Below are 23,977 nucleotides of genomic sequence, written 5' to 3'. Positions count from 1 at the left end.
CAGTAAACAAATATTATGGCTTCAAAAATAAGGATTTGGTTGTGTCTGAGTAATGAGGAATCAAAGGAAGCAGTAGAGGCCCAGTGAAAGGTAAAATTTTAATGTCTTACGTAAGGGACACATGTGCAGTGCTCTTGATCAGAGTGACAACAATGTGAATGCTATGCTTCTGTTTATAGACACGACGTCTCATTAAGGCAGAAGAGGAATCGAATATATTATTCCTCTTGCTATGAACACAAACTGTTTGTTTTTACCTAGTATCCAAGGAGGTCCTATGAAGTCACACAAACAGTTGTTGTGTGTTGTACCTTATTACCTCTGTGTACTTAGGTATAAAATACAGCATAATTAGTATAAATTAGAACTAGATATCTTATAGTAAAATGCATTATGTTATAGCCAATAAAAATGTCTTCAGCTATTATTTTAAGTAAACATCAACAATGAGTACTATAAAGTTTTGCATAATTTACTGTTAGTGGTGTGTGCATAAAAATATTTTTTTTGTAATGGAAAATTACAATGAGCACTTTTCATAGATAAATGTTCTCATGCTGACTTATGGGGTATACATTAACCTCAATGTTACCTTTTATCTGCATTGTTTCTATGAACTGTGACCTTACAATAGAAACTAAGATTGTTAAGTAACGAAAATAATTTTTATTTCCTTAAATGATCAAATGCCTTGAAACAAATGCTAAATCATAGATTTAAATACAAAGTAAGCATTAAATGTCAAGGTTTTAGACTGAATATAATAAATTGTCTGTATACTTTGTGACCTTGTAAAATTCTGTAACATCAAAGGCTTTCTAAAGTATTATAGTTCTATTGAGAGGCTAAGCTCTCTATCCTACCCAATTTGTCAATTTTATCAAAACAAATGCCCCCTTAATGTTGTTTTTTTTTTGCTGCTCAGCTACCCTAATTCAGAACAAATGATATCATGGTCTTTCTTATTGATAGCTCTCCTTTAAAACATCTAGACTCTAGACTCTCTCCTAACTCTGTTTTCAATTTATTGCATAAACTTCCTTTCCAACAGGTACAGTTAACAGACAGATACATGTGTAATTAGACCGAGGGGGTTGAACTCCTTGTAGAGGATAAAGCATCAATTGCTGTGTTTGCTAGTCTCAGATACACTGGTACACAAGGTATCATGGATTTGGATATTCACATGCATAAGCTGTATTCTTCCTAATATATGGGGATGTAGTTACTTACAGTAGCTCAGGATGGATCAATTCCCTCGCTATTTTTGGTCATTAACCTTTTTAGCTATTCTTTATTATTATACCACCAGCAGATCCTGTTTGGCCAGAGGTTGAGTCTCAAACCTAAGAATATCCCTGCAATCAGACAAAACAACTGTCAGCATAGCTAAATGCCTTGTAATATCCAATTTTATTTCGCATTCTCTCAGAATAACCTTCGTCTCATCAGAGACTTTACTGATCACACGCCTTGGGAGAATAGACACTCTCTGTCCTCTTTTTTTATAGGGAGAGAAATCCAGTCATTACAGGTGACGCCAATTCCTCTAACAGGCACGTGCAGAATGTGCACAGGTTTATTCTCAGTCTCTGGATTGCTTTTTTTTGGTATTTGTTTTATGCGTTGTTTTCAGCGCTTTTACCTAAACTCAGCACCCCAGATCCCTCTGCTCCATCACAATACATACATTTATTTTACTTCCTGTTGTGTTAAGCTGGTATCATAAGTTAACCATGTGTAGAAACTGCCTTTTGAGTATACTTTTTAGAAGAGGTTCTACTGTGGAGAAAAAAGGAGGTGTTCAGGAGTGATTTTGTATGGTAGTATAAAATAACTTGAGGGTCTATGTACTGTAAATACAGTACTGTGCATACCCCTTCCTTGATATGGTACATGTTTTCTCCAGAACGGATCACCACCAGTTTATTTTGGGAGGATATTCAATAAAGTATGCACACATTATATTCACGTTTTACAGGGACCCTGTGATGAACAATATCATCTTAATAATATGCTAACTTAATCTGGGCTATGCAATACAGTTACTAATGAAAGTCTTCACATGGTAAATTAAAAGTCGGGAGGAATTCATATTTTTATAATGCGTGAAAGACCCAGTTCTCAGATCATCTGGAACTCTGCCAACCACACTTTTTTAAAACAAATGATTAAAGCTTTCAATATGAATGAAGCTGTTGATGATTTTTTTTTGCTACATCCAATCATGGTAAAGTGTTTTCCTTGTGATATGGGTTTTGTTTTGTTTTTTTGCTTTTGGGTTTGTCATCTGGTTCAGCAATATACAATTCTGTTTGTCTATGTATTTCTGTATATGGAATAAAATGTTTCAGAGAAGGGTGAATCACAATAAGAAGAAAAAGGTAGTGTGCTGTCCATGAGGTTTAAATAATTTTAAAATAATTTGTTTCAGGGCAGAATTTCTTGTTCAGCTCTTCAGCTGTGTAGAAGATATTATAAATAGTCCAGTAACACATCTGTATGTACTCTATAAAAAGTTATTTATTTTAAGAAGAGAAAAAGGATTATATTCTTCCATTTTCTTTTGTTTGTCTTCTTTCAGAAATGGCATTTGTTAACAGTACTGTATAATCCTTTCCAACAAAATGGAGTCCTTGTGAATGTCATCCATCCATTTTCTAATTGTTTTATCCATTTCGGGGTCATCCTGACAAGCAACTGACACAAGGCAGGATACACACTGGACGGGATGCCGGTCCATTGCGGGGCACACAAAGATACAAACATGCACACACTCACACCAGGGCCAATTTTCCCAGAAGCCAATTAACCTATCAGTATGTTTTAGGACTCTGGAGCCACCCAGAGGAAACCCACATGAACATGGGTAGAAGATACAAACTCCACTAGAGAATGAAATGAAAATGATACCATCATGCATAAGCAATTGTGCATTTGTCTACAAATATGGAATATGCAATAAACATGGTTTAATATTGTATAAATGCAATAAAGTAGATTTGAACTATTATAGCCTGTTGAAGTATGTAGGCATGTAAATTGTTAGTGAGCTGAATGCCCCTCTTTTGTTAATAATAATGTTCCATGTTATTTACATTCTCAGTCATGTAACAGTGTAAGCTATTGTAATAATCATTAATACTCTCTTCCCCTATTTCTAATTCTTGTATAGTCAATATTCAGCGACACTATCATTGCCACATTACTCAAGCCTAAAATCATACTGTATGTCAGCCCTTACCATTTTGCAATTTTAACTTGTTTTTCTGTTAAACCTTTTTTTAAAAAAATATTTGAGTAACTACTTATAATAATAATAATAATAATAATAATAATAATTGCTTACACTTATATAGCGCTTTTCTGGACATTCCACTCAAAGCGCTTTACAGGTAATGGGGACTCCCCTCCACCACCACCAATGTGCAGCATATCATTATATATTGGTTTTTCACGATTCTTGAAGGTAATTACTGCCTTGCGTTTCTGCCCAATCTGTTTTTTTGGATGTAAGACAGATAACAAACTATTTAGAATGGAATTTAGTCTCCCATACAGAAATACAAACAGAGAAGTTGGGTTTCCGTGGTCATTTCTAGTAATTGGGCACCTGTGCTGAGTAAAAGAGTAAGTTTTATGTTGCTACAGCCTGCTCTCAAGAAGTCATTTCTGTCAAAGGTGAAAAGAAACATACTGATTTAGAAAAGTACAGCATTTCTAAAACAATATGTATTTTGTTTTGCACCTTTCATTAGAGGACATTCTGGTAATGGCATGAATAAGGAACATACTGTACATTGACTTAAATTTTCCATGAAAAATGTGTTCTATTAATTAAAAGCCATACATATATATGTACCATATATATATTATATACAATATACATTTAATTAGAGTAATTCCATGCCTATATTTGATCCTACTACAACAAAAATACACTTTCTGCTAAACTGAGTGAGAAGTATGTGTTGAGAAGGGTTCATGTGAATTTTAGAGTGTAAAGGTCAGCATTTTGTTGCCTTATACCTTTGAGACAATACCAATATGAAGGCAGCATCCCATTGAACTCACAAAACTTTTATTTAATAATTTTCAAGTTTGAGATTTTGAGATTTTTTCTCTGTTTTTGGTATATCCTGACTGTAAATGTTAAATATAAATATATAGATAAATATACGTATATAAATTTAAAATTATACTATTTATACAATATTTCACTTTTTTTCTCCTGGTGAACATCTTGGCTATTGCCTGCATGTTTTTGGATCATTGTTATACTGCATGGTGAAGCACAGCCCAATAAACACAGAAACACACAAACTATACCATGTGCTATCCCATGGTTTTGTAATTTAGTACTCAGTAGGTTACAAAGGGAGCAAAAAGAGGATGTGAACTATAATATTTTGTGCAGACACTCAACATACTGTGCTAACAACTGATTTTTTGCAGTTGTGTTTTTAAAGTATTTTAAAATATCAAACTCAAATTAGATTTGATTTCGTTTAACAAGGAGCATTGTTAATCTTTTCTATTTCAGTACAAAATAGATCAGAATATAAGATATATAAGATAAAGATGTAAGTCAGGGGCTGTTTTACAATAATTTCCTTTTCCTTTTAATATACAGATTATCCATTTTCTGAAAGCTATTCCAGTAAATTATAATGCTAATGCTGTATACTGTATTGACCAGTAAATTTAACATTTGGACAGATAGGGAAAATGTATCAAAGGAAAAACGTCAGACTAGGATTTTGTGGCACTTAATGATATGTTATGGACTTATAGTCACACTGTCTAAAATATTAGCACGAAAGTCATCAAAGCAACGGTAATCTCTCAATTTAAGGTATTTTTCATCGAACGGTTGCATATCCATGAAAGCACTCTTGTTTGCTCCATAGATATAATGGCTTATTGTTCTGATTCATTATTATTTTTGTGTTCTAAAAAAACCACATGACAACTCTGATGCAGAGATGTTATGTAAGAATGACTGTATTTTATTGAAGTGGGGAAAATTAACAAAGCCTCTTTATAATTTGGTGTGATTATATTAAAATACATAACGAGGAGATGTAAAAAACATCTTTCCAAAGTTGGGGGTGGGGGGAAGTTAGGAGAATAGTAGGTAGACATCTGCTATTCAAATTAGTGTTACATGTCGTTGTAGCATGGATTTTAAGAAACAGCTTTAGTAAAATTGATTACAGGGAGTTTAAATTGTTCAGTTTATGTGTCTCATAAACCCCCAAGGCTGTTAAATAGTTCTTCATAGAATAAAACTGGGTTCCCAGAAACTATAAAGAATTCACGAGAAATCTGCTGTGGTGAAATTAATGATATTTGATCACCAATGTTTCTCTGAAAAGGGCATAATTGCTTTAAGTACACTAAGGTTTCTGTCTTTGGTTTGTCATTGTCTTTGCTTAAATTAATCCAAAAGGTTAATTCGAATTCCAAAATAGAGAATTCCAAATAGAGAAAACAGTTTTTGGCACAGTGGTTAGCATTGCTGCCTCTGCTGATGCCCAGTTTTCATTTTAGACCTGGGCTGATGTCTATGTGGAGTGTGCATGTTCTCTCTCGCATATAGGTTTCCTCTGGGTGCTCCAGTTTATTCCTGCTGTCCAACGAACTATTGGGAGGTTAACTGGCTTCTTGGAAAATTGGCCCTGGTGTTAGTGTGTCCATGTTTGTGTCTCTGTTGACCCTGTGATGGACTGTACAACTGTACTGTACAGGGTGTATCCTGACCTTGTGCTTGTGTTGCTTGCTGGGATAGACTCTGGCTCTCCCACGACCCTGAATTGGACGATGAGGTTTGGAAAAGCGATGGATGGATGGAAAACCAAGTTTCATAGTTAATATTATTTTTTTAATTCTATCGTATTACAAGATAACCATTGACAAGAAAAATACTGTAAATGGTATTTTAGTTGGCTTAACAAAGAAAATGTCACTTGAATGCGTAAATATTTTATTTCTTAATTAGATATTTACATGGTTTAATAAAACTTAGAAAGTCAAAACGTATTTGTCATGCTGTTTAAATGTTTTTCTTGGACTTCAGGTGCTTGTCATAAATATAAGCCTTTTGGTACAAATACCTTCGAATATAATGGGTATATGAAACTCCCATAGTGATATAATGCTATTATATTTTCAATAAAAGTTTAAAGAAAACAGTCTACAATCATGATGTTTAAATGGTCTTAAATTGACAATTCTTAACTTTCTTTTAGCAAGCTGTGTTGGTTTGTTACTTTTAATATTATTGTTATTTTAATATATTATGCTTTTTTCTGTAATATATTAGGGGATATACTCTGTTTAATTAATTGTTGAACCTATTTTTTTGCTAGTAAGTGCTCCTTAAAAGCTGCTCAAGCACAGGAGCCTTCAGTTTTTCTTTCCATTCTGCTCGTGATTGACTCATGCTAATGGCTGAGTAGATATATACTTAGAAGCATGATAACAGCTTAGTCATAAAGTTGCATTTTTGACAGCAACACATGCTCTTCTCTTTTTCTTAAGCTTTGATGTTCAGTCCGCATGAACACAGAGCTGACTGGCGCATTTTGTTTTGTATGAGCAGAAGCATCCAGAATATAATCTGATTTAAGATAAGTGGGTGCTGTAACTCACAAATGCACAAAATATAGTAGCAATATTTTAAAATTCATTGTACTTTAGGGTTTCAGAAGTACACATCATAAATGGACAATAATACTGTTTCAATTATATGTTAATAATAATATACGTTACGTGGAAGTATTATAGATGGTACAACATTTGACCTCGCTCCACTGTATAGAAACAAGCCTTTGTGGATGTGATCCATTCAGTAAGGGGCACATGACATTCTAGCTTGTCAAGACTAAAGCTGAGCTGTACATATCTTGAAAAGGAATGTTCTTGGGTAGTCAAGGACAAAGAGGAAATAGTTCTGATATGGAAACGGTCCCCTACAGTTAGAGGAACATGTAATGTGGTACATTTGATCTAATGCGTGGAATGCAAATAACACATTATAATCCCAAAGTAAACTAAGTAATAAATAGTCCTGTGTACCAACACATCTTGTTTTTTTTGTTTACATCATGTATGCTCTACACTGTATAAAAGCAGTGCAATGAGGAAACCTAAATCAAGCAAGTGGCAGTTGTGCAATTGTGGAATTAACAGCCAAAATGTGACAGGTGTAATATAATTAATATATTTTTTTCACTTTGGTTTTATTTCTTTTTTGTTTTTCTACCCAGCATTTTTTGTTTTGTACTTGGAAAGTTGTTGCTTGTTTTGACTGAAACTTTCACTTTTCTTAAAACACATCTCATGGCCACTTTAGAGCATCTACATACATGTGTTATGTAAAACAAACCCCAAACTGAGTTAAAGGGGTTAACTCATAAATAATGCTTTTAAGAATGTAAATGTGGTTTCATTTTTTTTATCTAGCATGTTAGTCGTTGTTTGCAGTTTAACAAATGAAAATATACTGACCTTGTCCTCTGAATTCCATAGTTTTATTGCCAAATAGATGTGGTTATCAGTGCACAAGAAAAATAAACAGATACATTTGATCAAATTATCGCCAATAGATAATTTCCATTTGTAATCGACATTTTAAGCAGTTAAGTTTCCTGTGGAGAAATTTGAAAATCGTAAATCACTTTACTTAAATAGGTTTTAAAGCTGAAATAATGAAGTTCTTGTGTGAGAAAAATGTTTCTTTATGCTATTAAGTGTATAGAAATGTACCCTGTGAAAAGGAACTGAGTTGTTTCTAGTTGAATAAATCAGAGCAGAGGGATCGTCTGTATTGGAACAATTGATTGAAGATAAAATTGGTCGCAGAAAGTTGTGAGCAAAACTGCTGGTGGGGGTGTATCTATAAAGTAAATACAGTATATGTAGAATAATAAATTGATAGTGTCCAAAATATAATAACAATTACTGCACCTGCACAGTGTGCTGAGTAACAGAGTTCTTATTCCTTTAAAATGAGACGTTTCACATTAGCTAACCCTAAACATTTCTTCTTACATCATACTGTAAAGACACGAAGAGATACTGTAGAATTTTTTTAGGGTGGCACAGTGGCGTGGTAGACAGTACTGCTACTGAGTCCTGAGTTTGATTACTGGATTGTGTGGGTTTTTACGAAGTGTTATCGTGCCCTTCCACCTACCAAAGACAGACTAGGATTTACTGGCTAGAATAATTGTCCCTCCCTGTTCAAGGGACAACTAAAATCAGTCATGTTCTCTCTGTCCTCTATACTCTTTTATGTTGGACTCATAACCTTTTTCAGAAAACAGGTTTTAAAACCTACAATATTAACAAGAAATATGTTAGGTGTACATTGCTTTTCTCAGAAGAGGAGATCTGAGTTGATCAGAATTCCATTAGAATAAGGAAGAAAAAAGAAAGTGAACGCCTGACTAAATGCTTGCTAGAGAGTGTTCTTTCATGTGAAATTAGCTATGTACAATGCTTTTGCTTCTCTGTGAAGCTGTGAAATTAGGCTTGCTGTCATAGAAGAGTTAGGACAAGAAAGAAGTGAAGTCCGGGTCAATGAAATCTGTGGTTTCTCCTGGCACTTCAGGGCTCAAAGTCCTGAAGAACATTGAATGAATCAATTGTTAAAGCACTAGCCACCTGTTTCAATTGGAGACTTAAGGAGGAAATTTGGATCAAATTTCATCATATGAAATCTAAATCCACAGCTTCTGGATTTGAATGATTTCTGTTTTTTTTTTTAAATTCGCAAAGCCTGTTATTGATTTTGATTTAATAAAGAACATAGTGGTTTTCCATGGAAAGTATTAGAAATGCAAAATGCAACAAATATTTCAAATAGACTCGTTGTTGTGAGCCCACAATTATTTTTCCTGAGATTACAAATGTTCTCATGTTGTTCCAGACATTATTATACTTTTTCAAATGGTCAGCCCATCTTCTTATATTATGGCCTCTTGAAGAAAAGATAAGTAATCGGAAACAAATGTTGTTGATATGAGTATTATTTGTCAGTTTTGGGGATTAGTTGAAGATCTCTAATATATAAAGACTTATAACTTTTACAATGACTGAATAAACAAATAAATAAGCAACCAGTGCTTAAGGCAAATTATCCCTAGTTTCATTCTACACTGCAATGTACAAATGGTACTGTTTCTTGAAAGAAGTCAGGATACCACCTTCAACAATATGGCTAGGTAGCTTGTTCCATCCTCCCATAACATTTAAGGTAAAGAAGTGCCTCCTTTCCAGGTTTGAAACACACTTCCTCATAGTTTCCACTATTGTCGTCTGGTTTGACTGTTATTCCGAAGAGTTCACTGGGTTGACTTTGTCAGTACTTTTAAGGATTTTTATATCCTAGAATCTCTTCATGGTTTTTTTATGCCAAAGATGAAACAAAACAAAGGTTTCCTTGGACTATCAATGTATCAGTGTCAGTCAGGACTTGTCCTTAAGCCATGTAATGTACCTGGCCTTCTCCAGGCTGATGACACAGCAGTAATATCTTTTTCATGAAGCAATGACAAGAAGACTGTGTAACATTTGTTTAAACCAAGCCATTTACTGTAGCATTAATGTAGCAAACATTTGTGTTCAACAACATAAAACCTTTTTGCCATTCCAAACTATTATTTTTCACACCAGAATTGTCCTTTCATTTTGGAGTAAACATTCATAATGGATAAGTAACAGGCAACTGGTGTAAGGGTGTGTGTTCACGTCTCTGATATCACCACATGAGATGAGGAGATAAATTCCCATTTTAGTGACGCATGCAACTGTAGACGTCAGTGTTAGGCTTTACATCATGTAAGGCAGGATGCTGCCTTGGGGGCCTCACATGCATACAGAAAGATGTGCTCACTACATGACAATCAGACCTTTCCTTGCCGTGCAGCATTTTGTATTGATTACTGTGTTTGAACCCCAGAGGCATAGAGGTTAAGGCATCACCTTGTCTGTCTACAGATCTCATGATCTCATGATCCACATTTTCTTTACTGAAGAAAATAAAAAAATGTCCAGAAATAAATTGCTGGTTAAGTATACTGCATTTAAATCTAAACTGAAAAGCTTCATTAAGGCACTACAAATGATGAGTTTGCAAAGGAGCAGGCTTTGGTAGGGTCCTCTGCTTTTGATGTTTATGCAGTGAGAGCAGGCTTTTCATGTTTCACCTTCTGTTGTATTTTTAAAGGTATCTGCTACAGAGGAGCGGATTGGACCCATGAGACTGACACAAGAGCCTATACAGGTATGAGAAGCCTTAAAGTCTGCTTCAGCTAAACATTTAATTATTTTTGGAGCACATTACATCTTGAGTTAACATATATTCATACTTTTTGTTATAGCCCAGCGGTTGGTACAATTAGCACGAATATACCTGTACGTTTAATACAACCAAAACCTCTTGAAAAATGAAAACCATTATGTGAAACCTTTTTTTTTAAATTAGCAATTACCTGAGGAATCTGAAAGCCATACCACATTTAAGTGAAACATTTTTTGGTTGATTAAAAAAAAACAATTCAAAATATTGTTAGTTGCATTTCTAAATGTCTGTCTGAGGTCTCCCTGCATGTTCGTTGGTGAGTTTCACCTGGAAACATTTGTGTTAGGTGATTTTAGATAGTAAGGTTTTAAAGAAGCAACTGAGCAAATCAGTACAACCAAGCAAATTAAAAACAAGCAAGCAAATGCAAGCAAGCTTTCTATTAGTTTATCACCAAACATTGATAATTCCATTTGTCCTACTGTAGGTCCTAGGGTTTCTACTCAGGCAAGCACTATAATATCTCCACTTCTGTTTGGCTGAAGTTGTTTACATATTGTATATTATGTATCATTGAAAACTGAGTATCTTATTTCTTTCTGGATCGACTGTTTATTGAGAAACAGTAGGGGAATTGATTCGTATATTTTATTCTTACACAAAATATTCTCTTCAGGTTAGTAAGCTGTGTTATCTGAAATTTAATCATTTGTGAAAATATGTTCTGGAACTTTGTGTTTGATATTTTTGTAGTACTTTTAATTTATCCTTATATCAGATATAAAACTTTATTTCTGTCTAAAATTTATACTATATTAAGATAGTGCCTAAAGATTAAGAAGTATTAAACCTCAACTAATTCTTCCAATACTTTTTTGCATTTGAAAAATGTCCCTCGGTATATTTTATCTGCACTAAGTTATGTTATCATCTGTTGCTTAACCAATGCAGGACTGTTTGGCTGATAAAAAAATTGTGATGCTCTCCTTTTAAAGAAAAACATAAGCACTGCTAATCTGCGGTCAGGAGCAGGGTCTAGAAAAGTTGCTTAGCCTGACATTTACAGTAACAAATTCAGTCCAGACTTTCTCAGAGTTGAGCTATGTAATTCATATGTCATAATCTTGGAATATCGCGCACAGCTACTTCTCCTGATCTTGAAACTCTAACTGATACAGTACCTTCACTTGATGTGAACTGCTTTCTGACACCATGCAGGAAAAAGGGAGGCAAATCACAATGAAGAGAAAGTTAGCCTTTGGAATGTCAATTTGGAGATATCAACTAGTCTATACAGAAACTGGAATTAAATGTAATTTAAAAGAATCCAGTTTCTCAGCCATACAGCTGCAGGGTCAATGCATCATCCAGGTGGGTGCTACACATTGGTGATGGTAGAGAGGAGTGGCATTATATAGAATCCCCAGGTACAGAAAAGCACTATATAAATGTAAGGAGGTTATTATTATTAGGGAAGGAAAGGGGAATTGTAGATAGGAATCTGTACCCTCAAGCTAAAGATTTTGTTCAAATTCGAGGTGGGTAGGTCTTACCTACTGTATACATAAGAACATAATTTTGAACCTTGAGTAAAGTACCTTCAGTTAACCCAGCTATATAAATGGGAACCAAAATGTGTGAATAAAGTGTAAATTAGGTAAAGGTTACCCAGTTACACATAAATTAATTATAATAATAATTATCTATCATTACCTCTAAAACGTAAAATACTGAAAATTATAATACAATTATAGAAAGAATTGAAATCATATAAAATAGAAAGAACAAATCAACTTAAGAAGACAAAAAACGATGTTGTCTAAAGGAGTGGAGTGCCTAGTGTTACATTATTTCAACTATTTTATAATGATTTTTCTAACACTAAAAAGCTTGTCCCTTCTCTGCTGTCATTGATAATGAAAATTGTTGAATTATAGAGGATTTCTTACCCTCCGCTATATTTTTGTATCATGTAGTAGTTGCTTAGGGATTGATGAAAATAGAATTTCTAAGAACCCTAATGTGGTGACTACAGTTGAGATTATTTGTCTTAATTAATGCCAGAAGTCTACCCTAGAGCAATATATTTGCCCCCAGCAGCTCCATATTCTTGGTAATATTTATGCATTGGGAATGTGACCTTCAATATTCCACCAAATATTGTGGTCACGAGTCTGAATGCTTATGCAATCAACGTTTCTTATTTTTTTCTTGAGTTTTCCCTGGCATTTTCTGTAGCTTATCTTACACTTAGAAGTCATTAGTTTGTACATATAGGTTTTGAATTAAAATATTACATTTAAAAAATGTGCATGCATTACTTTGTAATTTCCCAAAATGAAACACCAGAAGAAGGTTCTGAAAACTTATAGAAGGCGTTGTATGTTGCAACATATACTGTACAAACGTATGATTATTAAGAAAATCTAAAATTTGATTGGCTCATAGTAGGCATGTTTTAATGTATTGATAAACATGATGAAGACCAGTATATGGTCTATATAGTGTAAATATACCATAAATACAGTATATGGTAGACCATAATATGGTACTCATCCCTCAGGACTAGATTTTCCAAACTAATGCTCTAGTGTGGTGACTAGGGACAAAGTGATGTATGAGATACTGTCCTTAGGATGAGACTTTCAATGGACCGCTTGGTTTCTAGATTCCAATTCACTATATGGATTAAGCCTGTTAACCTCTTTGCCTTTCCAATCTGTGCTTGGAAAATCTGTTTTCCTATAGTTCCCTCTTAATTAAATTGGTTATGTGGTAGATGAAGTAGATGCATTCAATATGTCAAGCAGTTTGGGTTCTCTTGAGATGAACATGCTATATAAAGGCATACTTTATTATTATATTCATTATTAGTATCTTCCTTCTGTTCAGATCTTACAGAGCCCTGGGTTTCTGAGGTTAAATGATAAATGTCATACACTTTGTATGTGTCTCGATTGTAGTCCCTCCTCCTTAAGGGCGCTCCGGCTCTTTCACTTCGGACCTAATTATGTGCACCTGCCCCTTGTTCCAGTCGCCTTCCCGTCCCCCTTAAAAGCCACGCAGTTCGGGGGCTCTGCATCTGATTCCCATATCGTGTGAGCCCGAGACCTGTATTCGCCTGGCTCCGTCATGTTTTTAAGTTTCCGTTCCCCCCGCCGGTTCCGATCCGGTTCCTGTTTATAACCCGTCTGTCTCGTTTGGATCGCCTGGTTTTTCGGACTTTTGGTAAGAACTGTTCCGTTACAGTATGCTTCTCAGGGCAGCTATTATCCTGAAGCTATTGCGAAAATCAAGCATTTCAAGTGGAATTCAAATATTCTTAAGCTGCTGTTACACAAGCAAAACGTACTGTATAACCATAAACCAGTAACTGGTGTTATAAACCATAAACCAGTGTCCTTTTGTACGACATCCAATTGCATGATTAAACCAGATAAAAGGAACCCCAAAATGCATTATTCATAGTTTATAAAAGTAGTATAATTTTGAAAGATTAAAGCCATTTGCCACAACCATATCCATCCATTTTCTAACTGTTTTATCCAATACAGGGTCACAGGGTGAGCCGGAGTCTATCCCAGCAACAGCGGGCACGAGGCTAGACACACTTGGGATGGGATGTCAGTCCATCACAGGGCACACACAGACACAGACACAATGATGTACACTCCCAGGGGACAATTAACCTGCCAGTCTGCCTAGCAGCGAGGCTGCAATGCTAACCACTACACCGACATGCTGCCACCATCAAAATATAAGTCAATTGAGAATAACTCCCTAATTTTGAAATAAATTCTCTTAAACTGTATGTAATCCCTCCACAGGACTATGATCTTCAAATCCAGACTCAAAACCTTCTTCTTCAGAAAAAGCCTTTACTTAACTGGTTCCATTTTTCACCCCTCTGCTCTTCTTAATACCATCTTCCACGGTCTCCTCTATTGTTATTGTTGTATTGTTGTAATTATAATTGTGTCCTATCTTGTGAAATCTTCTTATTTATTGTTGTAGTCTTCTTATTTATTGTTATTGTCATCCTGTAAAGCGCTTTGAGAAGCCACCTTTAAAGGTGCTATATAAAATAAAGTTTATTATTAGTATTATTATCTTATACAATGAGGGACAAAGTGTTATTGGTGAGAACAGTTCGAAGTTACAAACATTCCAGAACTTAGTAGAGACAACATAGACCAAACTTTATTATAGTGAACTGGACTGAAAGTTTTAGAGAGTGCCGCAGAACTAACCACTCTAAATACAGCTGCTTTGTAACCTCATAAGGCTAACAATCAGTTCAATAGACAAAGGCAGAATCACAAGTAAGAAGCAGTACTTTGTTGGTTTACAACGTTGTTTTCCCTAGTGGCTCCTACCAGTTGGGTTGTAAGTGAAAAGATGTGAACAGTGATTGTTCTAAAAAAACCTCCTAAAAATGTGTGAAGTGAAATTCTGTCAAAGTGTAATGTAAAATTCTTACAGTATTTACATGCGTAACCAAATGCATTTACCATTAGAAATGTTAATTTTATGGAGCTTAGCTTCAAGGAAAGTTTTGTTTTGAAAATCAACTATATAGCCAGAACTATACTTTATATGATTTTCAAACTGCCATGGAATGGGATGGTTAGGAAATTTAATTAAAAAACAAATTAATGGATCGTAAATCCCTGATTGTTTCGTGTGTCATAGAAGGCCCACTACAGTCCCTGCTTTGTTAATGGACACCAGCAATTATGTGCTAGCTGACCCACTACACATTAAATCAGGTGGAAAAGTGAGAACATAGTTCATCGATTGATTTAAGGGTCAATTTTAAAACATTTACAAATGAGAGTAGGTCTTTTGCACATCTAGCCCATTTCGTATTTAGTACCTAATTGATACAAGAATCTCATCCCATTGTTTATTGAAAAAAGACAGGGTATCAGTTTAAACAACATTGCTGGGCAGCTTGTTACACATTCCCACAACCCTTTGCATAAAGGAGAGCCTCCTGTTCTTGGTTTAAATGCCCTTCCACATATTTTTTCACTTGTGTTTCACTGTTCACACTGGGTTGACTCTGTCAAGGCCTTTATGGATTTTGAATACTTAGAGTAGATAAGGTTCTTTTTTCATTTTATCTGTCCAAGATTACAAAAGTTTATTTCTGCCTGTCAGTATAGTACATTCCCCCCAAGCCCTGGAATGTATCTGGCAATTGCAAAGAATATTCCAAAAGAAACTTTAGTGTATCATTACATTTTGTATGCCTTTCCAATTGTTTCCCCACATTGTCTAGAAGATGTAAATGTCTTTTTCAAAAATAGCCCTTGTTACTGTATCTCAATGATTCCCATTTGCATTTATAGTTTATGATCTTGGCTACCTACAGTAGCATTGTTATTTAGTCATAAACATCTCATGATAAAATACATAAAATATAAAGGCCTTTGAAGCCAACCACTTCATGTTGTTTTCCATTTTAAGATTAAACTCACAAGTCCCATAATGTCCACATGGAAAATACCAGGTGTTTATTAAGTCTAGCACATTTATCTGAATCTTATTGAATTTCATTTGCTGCTTCAACCACATTTACAAATCATCAAGCATTTACCAATCATTACTAATCTGGTATCCGCAATTTTGACTAGTTTACTAACAATGCTAGAATCTAGATAATTCATATACATTATAATGAGCAGTGGTCCGAATACAGATCTCTGTGGTACACCACTGGTTACATCACCCCACACAGAGATTTCACCCCTCATCTGCACTCTATGTTAAACAAATTCTCAGTCCAAACATATGCACTTCCCCGGATGTGGATGATTACATACTACATGCAATTTGAATATTAGTCTTTTATCTGGGAAGTCCTCTGAAAATCTAAATACGCATTATATTATGCTCTGTGTTGTTGCATCCATTACTGTTATTGTTTGTTTGTTTGTTTGTTTGTTTGTTTGTTTGTTTGTTTGTTTGAAGAACAAAAAGAACAAAATTTTTGTATAGCCAATATTCCCCATATTATGGAGGGGCATTCCTAAATGTTGGAAGTATTTTTGAGGCTTCCAGGCTGTAGAAACCCTGAGTGGAATTTATCAAGGACATAGGGTTCAGCACCCCTGGATTTAAAAAAGTGCATGGGGATCTGTAATGACCGAGTATTCAGGATGTTGATTTAACATCTCATCCTACAGAGAGCACCTCTTACAACAGAGTATCTTATGTTGCCAAACCTGGGCATTGGTTTGGCAATTCTGATCCAAAGGGAAGAGTGCCACCTACTGGTTCACCAGCAGCACTTACAACAGCAAACGTTTCATTATATGCCTCCCATCCTGATATTTATAAGCTGCTTCCATATTTGTTGACTTTTTTGCTTCCTATTGAATGCATGCATGATAATAGAAAGAAACAAGTATCTATGAATAATGACAAGACCTGATTTTCACCCACTTTGTTAGTCTCCGATATTCTTGATAAAACTTGTACTTCAGAACATTATAAAATGACAGACTAAAAGCTTATCGTCATTATTTTCTTTCTCCTACCCTATTACAGCTAAAAAAGAAACACACATGTTCTGGGACATTGAGCAAAATGATCATACACAGCTGTTTTCTTCATTATTATTGCTTGATATGTATCCAACCAATTTGTTAATTATCATTTGCCCTTATTCTCCTTTTTTCTCTGTACTCCTATTGTGTCATTCTGTTCATTTCAAAATAACAGCAATGCCTATGAGTGCTATTATAATGCTGCTACAGTATCTGTTCCACCTGGCTAATTATTTATCTGCTGCAGCTTTTTAGATTTTAAATACTCTGTTATCTTTCTGTTGTTTATATTTTTTAATTATACTTCTGTGTTCTCTAGAATAATATTTTACAGTTAATGAATCATCAGCAGTTCATCATGCTTTTCTGATGTTCTGTCACCTACATTCGGAGATTGGCTGGAGAATAGGAGTGCTATACACTAATGTACTCAATTCCAAAATAAATCTGCTTACACTTAGTACCAAAAATATCTACTTCCGCATGTTGGAAATAAGTAGGGAAGTTATACGACTTTTTCAAGAAACATAGAAGTAGTTTTGATTTGTTTAAGGGAAAAATACATTTACTGTAACTATGTTTAGTTCGACTATTCTGTAGGTTTGTTACAGCACATTAATCCAGTACTACTTTCTTAAGGACAATACACAGTCTGCAAGGCATGGAGCTGTTGGCACATCATGGTTGCCATACATTATCCAGATGAGGGCGGCTGTTCAGTGGCTATTGTAAGTCCCATCTTACACTATATGTTGATATCCTTAGGGATGAAAGGGCTTTGTAGTGCTGGTGCCTCAGTGTTTTTGGGTTTGAGTTTCATTACAGGCTGGGATGTGTTTCTGTGTGGAGTTTGCATGGGTTATATTTAGGACTTCTGGTTTCCTCTCTCTTCCTAACAACCATAATTAGATCAATTGGCCATTCTAAATTATACTTTTCACACCACAGGGAACTAAACAGCCTATCTCATTAATTAATCTAGTGGTGCTAAATACCTACAGTTGCAAGAAAAAGTTTGTGAACCCTTTGGAATCATCTGTATTCCTGCATTAATTGCTCCTAAAGTGTAATCTAATCTTCATGTAAATCATAATAATAGAAAAACACAATCTGATTAAACATAAAACATAAACACACAAACAATTGTACTTTTTATTGTCTACAGTATATTGAACACATTGTTTAAACATTCACTGTCTATGTGAGAAATAATATGTGAACCTCTAGGATAATGACCTCTATTACAGCGGGTAGTTAGAGTCAGGAGTCCCAAACAATGAGATGACATTCAGGTGTGAGTCTGAGGTGTCCTGCCCTATCAAAAACTACACAAAGTTAGGTTACCAACAGAGTCTGTTCTTCACAAAATAGATTTGTCAAAGTAAAACATGCCCTGGTCGAAAGAGGTTTCAAAGGGCCTCAAAATTAGAGATGTTGATACTTATAAGGCTGGGAAGAGTTATAGAAGCATTTCTTAAGACTTAGGCCTTAAAAAGGTCATTACCATTTCTACTGTATGTCTAACAAAAATCACTGCAAGAGCTAGCTGTACAATGCTTAAGAAGGTGACGAAAAATCCTAGAATTACAGCTAAGGATCTGCCAAAGTCTCTAATGACTGGCTAATGTCAGTGTTCATGAGTCCACCAAGAGTGTTGTGCATGCGAGGATACCACAGAAGAGACCATTGCTCACCAAAAAGAAAAACTCTCAAGTTTGCCCTATAGCACCTGCATTTTCCACAATGCTACTGGAACAATGTTTTGTGTGGCCAGATGAGACACTGCATACCAGTACAAAAGCTTAATCTCAGTAAAGGTATGGTGGAGGGAGAATCATGGTTTGACTGTTGTGTTGTCTCCTCAGGGTGCTGATGGTTTGTAGGGCTGATCAGCAACTACAGGAAACATTTGATTGAGGTCATTGCTGGTAAAGGTGGTTTCACCAGGTACTAAATCTACCTGCACATTCTTTTTCCAGCACAAACATGTTTAAACAAAATGTTCAATTGAGACATGAAAAAGTACAGTTGTTTGTGTGTTATTTGTTTAATGAGACTGTGTTTATATACTATTATGAGAAGATCAGATCACATTTCAGGAGAAATAACTGCAGGAACCCTTTGGGTTTGTGAACCCCCAAAGTATTCACAAGCTTTTTCTCACTGTAATGTAATGGTTTGTAACTGTAATGGTCAGGTTTGAGTATGGGTTTATATGATACCAGAGATCAGGGCACCCCAACCCCGATTATACACTGGCAATTCTCTTGCAACCCCAAAATAATGTAAAAAGAAGGGAAACATTTGTCTGCCAATAGTCTTCTAAGCATGGTGTTGTAAAGCATGTTGTTACTGCTAATAGCTTTATTCTGATCTCTTTTTTGTTTAATTATCAAAACAAAAGAGATGTTGCTATTTAATGCAAAAATTAGACAAATTAAAAAGGGCACAAAGCACATTGAAATCTTAATGTGTGTATTGGCTAAAGCTAATCCAAGTCCTTCTTGACCCATAAATGCAAGACATCCTCAAGACATAATAGGTCCTCTGTCATATTTCACAGTGGATATGAGTACTCAACTTTCTGACTGGTGAATGGCAGTTTGTGCTGCAAATCTCCAGCTGTTGCCTTTGGATTTTCAAAATTAACTTATTTGTTAACAAATACTAAATACTAATACTATGTCTTACATATACTGTACAACAATTATTTATTATTTCTGAAGTGGAATTTCCTGAATTGTTAGTAATATACAGTACCTTTGCATGGATTGTACTAATGGCATAAGCCAGCTGCAATTATTAGACCAATTCATTTGTGTAGCTGTGACTTTGGCACTCTGCTGTGTCTCTCTAGAGCTATTTATTCAATGGCACTGTGTGTGAGAATGGCACAATCCCAAAACTATTTCAGGGCAATGGATTTATCCATATTAAGGTATTCGGTTTATTTTTTAGTGCTTTCACTCACTTAGAAATTATGAGAGAACAAGAATAAAGACAGAAAGTGTTATTTTTTTTAAAGAAAACAAAGTTCCAGAAGCTCTTTCACCCCCTCACTCTAAAGTTAGTGGTTTTGTAGTGTTCCGTTATTGAACCTCAGCTGCAGCCAAACAAAGCCAAAATGTTATAAAATTACATTTTTAAATTACACTTTAAATACATACGGTATATAAATACAATATTCGGATTACTAATCACAACTGTGAAAATGTTCAAAACGCTCCAAACTCTTTGGCAGCAATAGGAAATAGGAAAAAAACATCCATTTTCTAACTGCTCATTCCAATACAAGCCACAGGCACAAGGCAAAATCCTGGATGGAATGCCAGTCTAGTGCAGGGCACACACACCACTCACACACGTGCCATTTGTCCCAGAAGCAAATTAACCTCCCAGCTTGTCTTTTAACTGTGGGAAGAAACCAGAGCGCCTGGAGGAAACCCACACGAATACGGGGAGAACATGCAAACGCCACACAGACAGCACCCCAGGTCCAGACCTCAACACAGGGCCCCTGTGCTGTGAAGCAGTGATGCTAACCACTGTGCTGCCCAAAACCACTCCAGCAAAACATCAACATTCAAAGGCGACTAAAAAACATGAACAGGATGAATAGATTTCACCTCCAGATGTAAATAATGTTCTGTTGACTGTGGCTATATAAGCTAAATTCTAAAAGCACATTCAACAAATTCAAGGAAATGCAGCTAAGAGAGTATACTTAAGTTATAATCTAGTGAAACGGAGCTCAGTGACACTGAAAAGACATTGCCTCCTTGAACCCTAGACAGTGCATGGTACTCCAGTGACAGGTGACCATTTACCACTATCTGGTCCTGAAGGCCCACAAACCTCCTGGCTTTCATTCCAGCTGAGCTTAGATACATAATTGAACTAAGAAGGTGCCTGGAACAATTGCAAGGTTTTTTGTTTCAACTCAGATATTTAGAGTTTTGTCATTTATTACATACAATAGTTAAAAGGCACATTCTAACATGATTAAGAGCTTAAAACCATCAAAACAGTTCAAGTTAATCCTAGAAATCAATCAAAGGTTCAAGTGGGTAATTGAGAGCTTGGATCTGAACCTCCAGGTACAGGACTGGGGAATGGCATTGGTGCAAAGACTCCAATTTCATAGGCTGATGTCTGTCAGTCACTGAGGTTGCTGCAGAGAAGGACCAATTTAGAGGGGTAGAATGTAAAAAGGCTGCAGGTTACAAAAGTGACATCAGGCCTTTGGAACTCAGTGTAGACTTATCCTGCGGCATGAGGACCCCATATATTGCTGTAAAAGAGTTTGTCACTTTTTAGGAAATGATGATATGTCTGTTCTGATCACAACCAGCTGTGATTGAATCCCAGCAGGTATCAACAACCGGTACACCAAATCTACAAAAGGTTTTCCAAAATTGTATGTGGACAAAGAAGATACATAGTGGATTATTATTATGGCAACAGTGGTCATCTTTTAAAAGTTTTAAAAGTTACCATCATAATAATCTTATACTGTATAGCTCCAGAAGAATTAAAGTTATTTTCAAAAGAAAGGAGGCAGAACAGGGAGGGTCTAGGTTATCTGTGAATTTTTGTGAACTGGAAAATGTACAGTATTTTTTGTGTGTATTATTTAATCACAAGAACATTTTCAATTGATTTTTTTTCTTTTCTAAAGGCTTAAGCATAATCTCAGCTGTGTCTCTACAAATGTTTTCTTCAAGGCAACAGTAAAGTTGACACAGAAATCAACATTTTTAACTTGTTTGTTTGACTGGAATAAAGACTGAAGAAATCCTAAAGAATGATGTACAGTATGTTATGTTTTTCCTTTGGTTTTCTCTTGTGGAAACAATGTTATATCAGTTTGGTCTCAAAAGGACTCATGAATGATGGACTCTTAAAGTGCAAGAGACAAATTTAATTCATCTGTTTATGATGGACAGTATGCTTTTATTAGATATGACAGGATATGTTCTGCTTGAGTTTAGTGTGCCTGGTTCATTCTGCTATAGTACCTATGATACTGAGCACAATATGCTTTGACAGTTCATGTGAGGGTTAGACAAGCTTGCCTCAAAAAAGAGAGAATTTGGCAAGCTTCTAAAAAGGCAGTGCTTTTCCTTCTAATAAACTCCAATTTAGAGCAGACACATATAACACCACTCTCAGTTCATTTTGCCTAATAGACAACACAGTCACGTTCTCCAGGGCACATGCATATTCAGGGCACCTACTACTGAACTGACAAAGATTTGACAGCAAATTTGACCTTGGTGACAGCACATGGGCTCAGAGGTTGCTGTTACTGTGACACTTAAACCTCAGTCTAACCAAACCAAATAAGCACTGTCCATTGTGAGCCCCAAGTGACAGTCATCTACTTGGACCCTAGTACTGGATTTGAAAAAAAGCTGCCTGGTGGAACATTCAATCTTTTTGAATAAAAGCTTTTAATAGATAAGCATCTCAGGAAGTTTTCCAATAGCATAAACTGTTATGAGGCTTAAATGCAGTGATTCTGTGTAACATATTCAAGTCTGTCAATTAATGGATAAGGTATGATTCATAGTAGATGTCAGTTTTCAGGGTGTAGTTGGATTTTTCATTTATAATTATTGTATATCCTATTCAGCATAGTTGCATGATGGTCAAAGTTCGTTTTTCAGCAAGTAAAGAAATTTGGCATAAATTAGATTGATAAGAATGTTAAAGAAGAGACGATAGACAAACCCCCTCCCTAAAACCATTCCATCTCTTACAGCAGCTGTGAGAAGAAAAATTATATTTGTTATCCTACACTACAATGTGTATTTAAGGGTGTAGAGCTAATAACTCATGTTATTTTTTCTACTCTGACATTATTCAAATGACATCCCAGCAGCCATATTGCCCTCACACCTCAAAACTGACAACCCACTAAATGCTCAGCAGGTGTGAGCCTGGTCAGTACCTGGATAGGAGACCTCCTGGGAAAAACTAAGGCTGCTGCTAGAAGAGGTGTTAGTGGGACTGGTAGGGGGTGCTCACCCTGCAGCCTGTGTGAGTCCTAATGCCCCAGTATAGTGACAGGGAAACTGTACTGTAAACAGGTGCTGTCCTTTGGATGAGTTGTAAAACTGAGGTCCTGACTCTCTGTGGTCATTAAATTAGGTGTCCTGGCCTAATTTCTCCCTGGCTTTTACTAATCATGGCCTCCTAATAATCTCTTGAATCTCTTGAAAGCTTCAATGCTCTGTTCTTCTCTTCATTGATAGCTGATGTGTGGTGAGCATTCTTTGTGCTCTATGGGTGCTATTGCATCATCCAGGTAGGGCTGCACACTGGTGGTGGTGGATTATTATTTTTATTAACATTTCCAACAATAATTAGCTTCACAGGATGCGTAAAAAACTTTTCAGACACTTTCTTTAGCTGGAATACTTACTGTAGGTAACTTAAAAATAGCATTGAAGGACAAACATCAAAAGAATTGCACAGAAGCTCTGACAAAAAATGAGGCATTGAAAAGTGTAAAATAGGAGCAATGCAGACCTTTACAGAACTAGACACTTAAATTTGTCATATTTAGGAACAAGTAATAGGTTTATTCCATGCTGAAAAGAGAAAACACAATGTTTAGGCTGTAATAAACCTATTGCTTGTTCCTTTGCAGACTACACATGCTGCAATATCTTCCCACCTGGACTACTTTGTAATATTTATATTAGAAACAATAAATGTGGTCATTCTAATGACTTTAGCTGTCACTTTAATTCTTCTCAGTTTGAAAATGTTTATTTTTTTAGCTCATACTAATGCATTTTCTGAAAAAAAATAATACCCTTGATAAAGTACTGTGAGGAATGGATTTCTAAACAAAGACCTAACATCGTGGTCAAGTGCCAACAACACCTTGAAATGACTGCTGTCCCTGTTTCAAAACCTGATCTGCACAAAATGGGTCATGAGTAAAATTTGCAGACTTTCTAGACTAACTTTTCAGATTCTTTATGATTCTGAATCTGGTCTATAATGTCATAGTAGACAGGGAACAGTAATAGTATATTTTCACTTAAAAGTTTGCAGATTTTTAATAGCAGCATTTTGAATAAGTAAATAACTATGATTAATT

The 23,977-nt window shown here is 35.5% G+C and overlaps 1 protein-coding gene across 4 annotated transcripts in view; it reads left to right on the top strand.

Moving 5' to 3' along the window:
* pde8b (phosphodiesterase 8B) overlaps window positions 1-23,977 on the top strand; it is a 98,742-nt gene that overhangs the window by 25,472 nt on the left and 49,293 nt on the right. For all 4 annotated transcript variants that reach the window (XM_015364931.2, XM_015364925.2, XM_015364918.2 and 1 more), the window contains one exon: window positions 10,235-10,291. In XM_015364931.2, the coding sequence (XP_015220417.2) occupies window positions 10,235-10,291 (57 nt within the window). The remainder of the gene's footprint in view (window positions 1-10,234; window positions 10,292-23,977) is intronic.

Source organism: Lepisosteus oculatus, chromosome 3 (genome assembly GCF_040954835.1).
Source record: "Lepisosteus oculatus isolate fLepOcu1 chromosome 3, fLepOcu1.hap2, whole genome shotgun sequence".
NCBI classification, from domain to species: Eukaryota; Metazoa; Chordata; class Actinopteri; order Semionotiformes; family Lepisosteidae; genus Lepisosteus; species Lepisosteus oculatus.
This window is presented reverse-complemented; position numbering and strand designations above follow the sequence as displayed.